The sequence below is a fragment of the Epinephelus fuscoguttatus genome, linkage group LG7 (genome assembly GCF_011397635.1).
Source record: "Epinephelus fuscoguttatus linkage group LG7, E.fuscoguttatus.final_Chr_v1".
Lineage (NCBI taxonomy): Eukaryota > Metazoa > Chordata > Actinopteri > Perciformes > Serranidae > Epinephelus > Epinephelus fuscoguttatus.
Window position 1 is genome coordinate 32632678 of NC_064758.1, and position 10709 is coordinate 32643386.

At 40.4% G+C, this 10709-nt stretch overlaps 1 protein-coding gene across 2 annotated transcripts in view; it reads right to left on the minus strand.

The window, feature by feature from the left end:
* The window catches only part of cacnb3a (calcium channel, voltage-dependent, beta 3a), a 31681-nt gene extending 30232 nt beyond the window's left edge, over positions 1–1449 (minus strand). For both annotated transcript variants that reach the window (XM_049580868.1, XM_049580870.1), the window contains exons 1-2: positions 1084–1449; positions 206–298 (exon numbers count right to left, since the gene is read on the minus strand). In XM_049580868.1, the coding sequence (XP_049436825.1) occupies positions 206–298; positions 1084–1164 (174 nt within the window). In that variant the 5' untranslated portion in view covers positions 1165–1449. The remainder of the gene's footprint in view (positions 1–205; positions 299–1083) is intronic.
* Positions 1450–10709: the final 9260 nt, after the last annotated feature.

A 10709-nucleotide genomic window follows, 5' to 3' on the forward strand; every position in this document is an offset into this window, starting at 1 on the left:
AAAGCAACTTCACCCCCTTATAGATTTACTCAGACTTAAGAGCACAACATGGCCTACATTTTCTATAGAAGCTACAGCTCTCTCCTCCCACTGACAATGAGTGTGACTGTGATGTACCAGTGCATGATGTAGCCTACATTGCATGCATAAATAAGGAAAAAGGAAGCCAACAAATGGCTCCAGGAGCTCTTTCTTTCTTTTTTACCTGCCGTTTGATGAAGCTGGATGTTGTGTCAGAAGACGTGCTGCCATCTGAGCGTTTGAAGCGGCTCTTGCGTTTAGGCAACTTCCTGGGCAGCTGTGATAAAAGAGACACACAGGTGAGGGAATAAAGACAGACAAATAGACAGATAGCATGAAACCAGCCTGCAGTATGCTGATTTTTAAGGCTTTTTCTTGGATTTTTGACAATGTAAAAGCCTACATTGTGGGATTAGAGGTGTAAAACCAGCTGTAGCTTTGCCAGTATCACATATATTCCAGGACTAAATTAATCCAGCTGCACTGCTGGTCTGTGTAATGCAGGAGACAGATTTTCCCCAGGCCTCTTGTACACAGTCCATTAATAAGAGAGCATGGTGGATGTTGCGGTGAGTGTGCTGACAGGCCCTGTAGATTCAGGCTACAGGTGAGTCAGAGTCATGATCTGCCTGTTGTGTGCCAATAAAATTCAGCATATATTCACGTCACTGCTTTGTGCTGCTTTACATCCATTGAAATAAATAATAAAAAAAATATCATTTTAAAAAAGGCCCGATGAGACTCAAGCTGTAAATGTATGAACACTTAAGATTTCATCCTCTCATTGTGTGTGAGTGTGTGTGGATGACAGGCATAATAACCATATGTGAGCCCACCTAATGATCGCACCCACTGGCTTTCCACCGATCAAGCATCAATCTGCAGTTTCAGTGAAGGCGGAGGTGGAAAAAAATGTATATAAATAAATAAATAAAAAAGTAGCTCGCTGCCAAACCGCGACGCCTCAATTGCAACAACAAGTAGCAGGACATTAGCTAACCATTCCCCTCCTCCGCCCGCACTTTGCTCGTTAGATGTGTGTGAAAAGTGTGCTGGATTTACCTGGAAATAGTGCGACTGGGAGCCTGTTTCCACAGCAGACAGAGGGTCTACGGGCGATTTGGACATTTTGACTTGCACCATCTATTGAGAGCGCAGGGAGGCGGGATGCACACAGACATGGGTTACTGGAGGAAACAAGGGACACAAAATACATCTAAAATGCAGTAAAAGACAGCGAGGGAAGCGGCATAAAGGAGCGGGGGGGAAAGCGGTTAATATCCGAGCTCAGATGAAATGGAAAGCTAAGCTAGGGATAAAAAACAAAATGTGTGTTTTAAGCTACATCGGGGGTAAAAATGTAAAGCGAACAGGAAAAATACCGGAGCTAAAATAAACCGTTAGGACTGAAGCGTCATCGCTGGAGCAACCGTACAGGCCCGTACTAAGTGTGAGTCTGTGCCGGGGGTGTCAAGGTTGGCTTAGCCGGTGCAAAAATCAATTCAAAAGAGGATACAGGTATACAGTTTTAACATTTCTTCATTTAGAGGCGTGTTGGTGTATATACACATCGTGTTACCGCTCGTTTGTGTGTAATATCTGTTTGGTAAAGGGGGGCTCAAACAGTAAACCACAGTCAAATGTATGTGGAATCTTCAAAGAGTGGATCTTTGAATTCATAATACAGGGGTGATTTTTGGGGGGTATCACATATAAACACAGTATGTGATAAACACATTTTTCTTTTCTTTTTTTTTTACACATTGTATTAACAAATAGTACCAGTGTCTTTTTTTTTAATTTTAAATTAATCTCCACTTTTTCACAATCGTGTTCAAGCTGAGCTCAAGAGCTACAGACTGTAGGGGAGACTGGGGTTGGTTGTCACTTTTTACTCTTGTGTGAATTGCTCATCATCGAAGCATCTTTCAGTAGTCATTCCTGCATTAACCTCCTGAGACGCCAAAGTCCCAGTGTCCTCAAATGACATGATAATAAAGTCCCAATGTCCTCATACAAGACGATAATAAAGTCCCAATGTCCTCAAACGAGTAGTCTACTTCCTAACAGTGTCTGACCTTGTTACTGTCACTTAATTCGGTCAAATGTGTTGCCATATCAAACTACAAATTATAGTCATTCCTACATTAGATGGAAGCCTATGGTCTTGGTTTGAAATGGGTATCCCTCTCATTTTTAGAAGTTATTGTAACAAGAAGTTATTAACCACCAAAGACACTTACACATTGTGATGACCAACCCCATCACGGGGTTGGTTGTAGGCTACAGTACAGATGGGAATATGCTGGTATTGTGTGATCCCAATGATACTTTAAGTGCAACAAAACTAGCAGGGGTGTGACGGAGATGTCATCCAGCACTGTCTGATCTGCACACACCCTCACAGTCTTAAGGAAAAGAGGTCTCACCAGGAAACATTATGTGGAAACATCTGTGTGGAACGGGAACTGCCCATTGGTTCGACAGCCCATTGTTCCGACCATATTAAACTCATTGTTCCGAAGTCTGTTCCAAAATCATCATGACGCCCTGTGGTTAAGGTCTGGTTAGGTTTAGGCACAAAAACCACTTGGTTAGGTTCAGGAAAAGATCATGGTGTGGGTTAAAATGAAAAAGAAAGTGACAAACACATAAGCCGTGAGTCTGCTCTGTCTCAAGCCAGTCGCAGCGCACCATACGCCTGCCGCGAGCCGTTCAGCACCGTGGACAGTTGGACTAATGGGCTGTCGAACCAATGACATGGGCCCTGTGGAACCTGGTTTTCCTGATTTTTTATTGCAGACAGAAAGTCAGCAGCTGTTTAGAAAATTAAATGTCCTGGTAAAGATGAAGGTATTTTCTAAAGAGTGTTCTTGGAGACCAAAAGGAGGGTGAATATTGGACTTATAACTACATTAATCAGGTGACCAGAAAGAAGATGAATATGTTGCTTGGGATTTAAGTTACCTTAGATAATGATGTGCTAACACATTAGCATAGTAACTTTAAAGGCTATAACATACGTCAGGACATATCTGTTAGCTGGTTTTGGTGCTCTGATGCCCCTTGTGACCAAACTTGTATAACATATAACAGTTAGGTTGTGCATTAATACTCCAAACTGGACTTGCTTAGCTGCTTGTCGGTTAATTGAGCCCAACCATAATTGAAATAGCACCAGTGGATAAGCTAACTGCTTGTCAAAATACATCTGGATTTCCATCTATACACCTATGAAATACATTATGTAACTTAGAGTTGTTGTTGCTTTGTGTACTAGCTTGACTATGGTAGCTGTTCAGGATTTCATCCTAACGATTCTGCTAACCATGTCCCAGACAGGACAATATTACTAATAGTCCAGTCAATCTAGTTCCAAAAAGGGCCAAGCCTAGGAAAAAATGCAGTTACATTGTTTTAGAGTTTTTAGTCCTAATACCCTCCTGTATGACATATTAAAGTATACCTTCATGGATATAGTGGAACAAATTTTTCAAGTCAAAAGCAAAGTTTCAGCGTTTTAGTGCAACATAGTCTAGGAAAAATGGTGTTAATACTGGAGGGTCATATGTGATGTTTTGGGGGTCAGTCTTCCCAATAAAATCCATTTTGAGACAGTATTTTAATATCTTAAGCCTGTATTTGGGGTACTACTACAACAACACTCATTTTTTGGCCAAAATTTCTTCTTATACTCAGTGCCACAGGGCTCCTTTCTAAACTACATCTAAATTGTTCTGTTAAATCACTGTAAACACAACAATAATTGTAATAATATTAACAACACACACTGAAAGTACTCCAATGTCTTAAGATGGTACAGACAAAATTTGAAGAGTTCGTTGACGCACGACCCCTGGAAATGGCCAAAAGTGCACAAAAATGACTCTGAAAATTCAAAATGGCTGACTTCGTGTTGGATTTAGTCCAAGAGACTTTTTTGTTCATCTTGGGGCGTGACATGTGCCTACTAAATTTCATACATGTAGGTCAAACCAGCTAATTGTTAGTGTAGGGTCAGCTGTGATGATATTTATTCAGTGGTGGAAAAAGTACTTAGAAGTTATGCTAATCTACATAAGTAAAAGGAGCCATACAACAGTGTAAAGATGATGTTCCTAGTAAAAGTCCTGCATTAAAAATTTGTCCTTTCTCACATACTTACTTACTTGTAAGTTAAAGTACAATAATATTAGTGTCAAAATACACTTAAAGTACCAAAAAATGAAAGCACTCATTATGCAGAATGGTCGATTCCAGGATCATATATATTATCGGATTTTATTATTGATTTTTCATTATCATTCATTATTCATGTGTGAATTAAATGTTGCTACTGTGAGGTGGGGCTAATTTTTGTTACTTTCCTAGCTTGTGAATTTCCTCCCTGGGGAATCACTGAAGTCTTATCTTTAGTTTGTTCTCTCAGTGCTGACCTGGTGTATCCGCTACCTTCTTCCTGATCTCAACAGGGAGAAAAGGCTGTTATCCGGGTGTTTGGGATCCTAAATGATTTTCCTTGCCTTATTCTAGCACCTGGTTTAAATATCCACTGCCTATTGTATTTTCAGCTGAATGAACCACTCTTTGCAGGGCCTTGTGCTCCTGTTTGGTGCTGTTTCTATACCAGACAGGGATATTCCATGTCAGGACGCTGAGGATGGATGCAGGATTTCAAATTCCTCACTATTTAAGGGGATCCACTGAATTTCCTCAGGTGTATAAGGTGAAAGAAAGTTGCCTTTCTCTCTGAGTATGCAGCAGCCAGGTCAGGCATTGTGTGTGATGTGGAAACCCACGTATTTGAAGCTGTCCTCCCTCTCCACGAGGACCTGTTGATATTAAGGGGGTGTGGTTCCTTCCCTGCTTCTTCCTCAAGTCCACTATAATCTCCTCACTTTTGTTGATGTTCAGGAGGAGGTGGTTGCCCTGATACCAGCAGGTCAGGTCCTCTACTTCTTTCAGGTAAGCCTCTTCATTGTTATCTTTGATCAGGCCCACCATAGCTGTGTCGTCAACAAGCTTGATGATGGTGATGGAGTTGCAAGGAGTCGGCTATACAGACGTGTGTGTACAGGAGTACAGCAAGCCCTGGGGTGCTCTGGTGTTAAGAATGAGGGTCGAAGAGGTGTGTGGCAGAAAGTCCACATGCACAGTGAGGTGTTTAATGCTAGGTTCCTGAGCTATTTGACGGGCCTGGAGGGAACTATGGTGTTAAACACTGAACTATAGTCAATGAACAGCAGTCTCACATTGCTCCCTTTCTTTTCCAGGTGAAATAGGGTGTCTTCTGTTGATCGGCTGGGACGGTAGGCAAGCTGTAGTTGGTCAAGTGTGCTGGTTAGTGAGGAGCAGATGAAATCCTTAAACAGCTGCTCAAAGCATTTCATCACTATAGGCCAGTGCCATTAGGTGGTAGTCATTCAAGCAGGCTGGTCTTGTTTTTTTGGGGCACAGGACTTCTTGAGACACCTGTATATGACAGACTGAGTCAGTAACAGGTTGAGTACCATTGTGAACACCTGCACTAGCTGGTCAGCACATAATGTGATGGCCCAGCCCACTGATTCTGTCAGGTCCTGCTGCTTTTTTGGTATTTACACGCTTGAAAGCCCTCCTGACGCCATGCTCAGACAAGGTGATAGGTGTGAAAGGTGCACCCACCTGTCGTTGAACCTCTGCTTCAACTGTTTTTGCTTGCTGGCTGCTGATGACCTCAAAGCATGCAGTAGTTGTCTGTCTAACTTGCTAGAGACACGTCATTATTAGTACTTACTAAAGTTATCAAATAAATATAGTGGAGTTAAAAAGTGCAATATTTTCCTCTGAAGTGTAGTGGAGTAAAAGCATAAAGTGGCAGCAAATGGAAATGTTCGAGTATAGTACAAGTACACCAAAATTTACTTAAATGTAGTATATCAGTAGACATACTTGGTTATTTTGCCCCACTGTATTTACCCTTCCTTGGCTCTGTATGCACCATCGACTACATACATATTGTAGTTAAACCTAAAACTCCAAGTTGAGTCATTGTTACAGTTCAAGCTGACCAATGAAGGACCTTTAAAATATATGTCCCAGACAGTATACACCTGTAGAACATTCATTCATTCATATCTCTAACTGCTTATCCCAGTACAGGGTCGCACGGGTGCTGGAGCCTGTCCCAGCTGATATTGGGCAAGAGGCAGGGTACTCCTCAGATAGGTCGCCAGGGCTGACACATAGAGACAGACAACCATTCACGCTCACATTCACACCTATGGACAATATAGAGTCACCAATTAACCTGCATGTCTTTGGACTGTGGGGGGAAACCAAAGAACCCAGAGGAAACCCACACGTGCAAATTCTACCCAGAAGGGCCCCAACCAACTGGCGGACTCAAACCAGGAATCCTCTTGCTGTGAGGCGACAGTGTTAACCACCACCGTGCCACCTTCCCTGTAAAACAGGAATAGAAAATAGGAGAGGTCATCTACCTACCACAGTATGAAACCAGCAGATACTGAGTTTACCTTGTATGAGGTGGCAGATCTGTCTTGTGATCAGCTCTGAGAGGCAGCTGTCTGCATCGCCGTTGGTATCTTCCAAACTGTGGATTGGGAGCAGGTCTCAGTGCTCTTGTCTTTAATTCTTTAGCCTCATCAATTTCTGCTTCAGATTGTTTTAAGATGTCGTCTCTTGTTTTCTGAATAGTCCAGTGTCTCCTCTGTAACTTCCAAGGCCCGATCCGTCCCATCCAGTAGCCACCTGAAGCCTGCCAGTGCTTTTCTCATGTCCCGTGGTTCATGTCTGCTGCCGTCTCATGCTTCTCTTGAGTTGTTTCAGTTCAGGACCTGTCCAGCTTTGTTTTCCTCAGCCCGTCCACATTACTGCTTTGTGTGATTTCAACATTGTCTGATTTAAGTGTCAGAAAAGGTTAATTGGATTTTCTATGGTAGTGTCTGCCTCCTTTGCACTAGCCTGGTAATCAGACTGAATTGCCACTCTGTTCTGTTCATTCAGTCTCACGACAAGTTCAAGTCAGGTGATCTCTGTTTTTCTATATGAACAAATTGGAGATGTGGGCAGTGATGCAGAGGTCTGGAACCAGGTTATCTCCTTGCCATCTTCCTGGGTGACCCCCCCTGTTGATCCAGCACCTGGCAGACCTGTTGCTGCCATTGGCTGATATTAGAATTGACCGCTAATAGTAAGGGTCTAGACAGCCAGTTGGTCAAGTGACGGATCCTGAACAAATCAGGTTTCCGGTATGGATTGGGTAATGATCAGACCCCTGAATGTTCCAGCCTCCACTGTTTTCCTGAGCAGTCAGCCTGTCTCAGCAGTCCTCTGGCGTTTGTCGAGCCTTTTCACCCCAGTTTGTGATATTTCTCATTGCTATTGTTGACAACCCTGCTACCTTCCGCTGATTTGTTTATTTTTGCATGTTGTGCTTGTCCACTGTGTAACAATAGAATTGTTCCTAGTTCATGTTGTTCCGGGGGCTGTTTTGAATGCGACACAGTGTAAGAGCAGTGAGATCTAGTGAGAGCTAAATGTGTTGACTGCTGGAGTTAAATACAGTCCCACATTGCTGGGAGCAAGTTAAAACGTCATCCTTTCTGTCTATAGGTTATAAGAACAGAATTGAATGAAACACACTGTAATCTGTTCATTTCTATTTGTTTAAGACTTAGAGTTTTTGAGAGGGTCTTTGTCATCTGTCACCTTTTGTGAACATTGCCTAATCATGTCTAATTTAGTTCAGAAAATGAAAATAAATCATTTGATTTTTCTTAAAAAACAAACAGACAAAAAAAAAAAACAAACCCTGTAATGAGCCTGGTTTGAGTCTAAGATTTTTTACTATACTCAAGTAAAGCACAAAAGTACAAAATTATGCTAAATTTCAGAGGGAAATATACTTTTTACTTTGCTACATTTATTTAATTGTTATAGTCACTTTGATTTTTACAGACAAAACTGATGACTACATTATTGAATATGATGAAATGTTAATGCCACCATGTCAACACAGTTGTTTTCATTTATGTTAGTTAGGTGTCCGAAGCTATGCAAGGTCATGATGTATTTATAAGAATAATTAAGTTGTAAATTTGCCTGCAGCAAAACCAACAGAAGAGCCCCTGAAGTCCCGATAAATATTGTCTGTCTTGTTGTACATGATGATAATGCATGTTTACAAACATTACCAAGTGTGCATGTGATAAAAACACAATATTAATGGGCCATTTTGCATAGTATGTACATTTAGTTTTGATACTTTACATACATTTTGCTGGTAACATTTATATTTATATTTAGGTCATTTACTGTCCATCATGTTGTGGCAAGTTGATACATATTGGGCAGGCAATAATAATAGTATTTTTTTATAATCTAATTTTTATTGTTTTCTTTTGAACAGAAAAAGGAAGGACAGAAGAGGTTACACAGTTGTATAATTAGACAGAAGACAATGCTGAGACAAACTGACTGAAAAAAATTAACAATACTAAAAAATAAAACTAGACAGATGAAAATAATGTCACATGATACATTTCTAAATATTTTTTATGGATTTGAGGCAGTATGTTATCACAGTTACATCAGGGACTTTTAATGAAGGAGATGTAATTCACTGACTTATTTACAGTATTTCTCCACCTGATTAATAAGCCCTAAGGACAGGTCCTTGTGTGCAGCCACAGTACCCAGTTGGGAGAACCACACCCTGGCTGGCTGTGAGATGATCGCCTTCCATTCTGTTATTGTCATTTTTCTCCCCAGCATGAGGGATGTCTGGACCCAGTCTGCGCTGGGTGCACACAAGGGTTTCAGAGGGGACAGGATCATCCAGAACAAACAAGTTTTGGCAAAATGGGAAGTCTAATTTAAGGATCATTTTTATATTCTCATGTACAGCAGACCAGAATTTTTGTGCAACGGGAGAAGACCACAACGTGGAGGAGTATGCCAACGCTCACCCCACACCTCCAGCAATGTCCTCTGGGAGTATTTTTAAAATTTGAGACGTCATTAAGCACTTTGAAATCTGAAATTACAGAGTTGAACGTGCAGAAATAAATGTTCCTTATTTCACTGAATGTTTATGTTGTAGGAGGAAGTGCATTTCTGTCTGAGCCTCACCTGTCAAACAGTGACCACATGTTCTGTTTTCTTTTGAATGCCATGGTTTGGTTTTTTCTGTTTTTTTTTTTTGTTTGCCGTTTCGTGGTCACTGAGCCTGTACTTTGTTAGGATCTGTCTCTGCTTTCTATCTCTAAAAGTACTGAAATACTCTGCTTAGAACTCAGCTCTTAGAACATTTTCTCTTTGGTGCTTTCACTGTCATGTTGAAACTCCCTGATGCTTTTATGGTCATGTTAATGTAGGTTTAACTCATTCTATGTTCAGTGATGTAGTTACTTCTGGTAAAATGATATTTGTTCTCCTGACATCTGGGTGCTTTATTTACCTAGTACATCCACCTCATCAACTACCAATACATCACTGACTTACCTCTCTATCTAGGAGGGGGAGGCCAGGAGCAGCACATTGATCCAAATGAACAGCAAATTAATTTATATACACATTAAATAAATTGAAAGTCAGATAAAAAACTCTGCCCTATGTGAAGAATTCAGTTTGATTGTCTCCAACTTCAGCAGTACGCCTTTTTTCCAAGTACAATTATTTAACCGGATCATAGATTTTTCCCCCTATACCACAATGTGGAGGTCTGTAATACAGCTCTTCATGTCAAACTCTGTTACAAGTAAAAGCCTCGCATTTAACATCTTACTCAAGTAAAAGTACATGTATATTAGCATCAAGATATACTTTAAGTACCAAAAGTAAAAGTACTACACATTATACAGTATGGCCCACACTATATAATGTGCACTACACTGTATGGTCCATACTGTATAATGTGTACTACACTGTATGGTCCATACTATATAATGTGTACTACACTGTATGGTCCATACTATATAATGTGTACTACACTGTATGGTCCATACTATATAATGTGTACTACACAATGTGGCCCATACTATATAATGTGTACTACACAATATGGCCCATACTGTATAATGTGTACTACACAATGTGGCCCATACTATATAATGTGTACTACACAATATGGCCCATACTATATAATGTGTACTACACAATGTGGCCCATACTATATAATGTGTACTACACAATGTGGCCCATACTATGTAATGTGTACTACACAATGTGCATTTTTAATTTCTCATAGATATTTGGGATGAGAAGGACAAATAAGTATAAAAAACTAAGCAGCACAGTAAGTAGTTTTTGAAAACAACAACAACAACAACATCCTCATATGGGGACACTGGGTTTATTTTAAATAGTCACAAGTGTGTAATAAAGTTTAAACCGATTATTTTAATGCCTGAACATTGTTGTGTAAAAACAAAATTACAAACAATGCAACATCAGTTCAATGTTTTGTAACTCGGTGGGTTTGAGGTCACTGTTCAAGTCTAAGATTGTTCAAAACTGCAACTGCAAAACCACAAACAGTGAAACAGTGAAACTGTCACTGTTCACCTGTGTGAAATACTGCCAGAATACAGTAATAAAGTCCTGTCTTAACTTATTACTATTGCTAAAATTAGTCAACTTTGTTGCTATATTAAGTGTTCAACTGAACACGTTTCAACCATAAA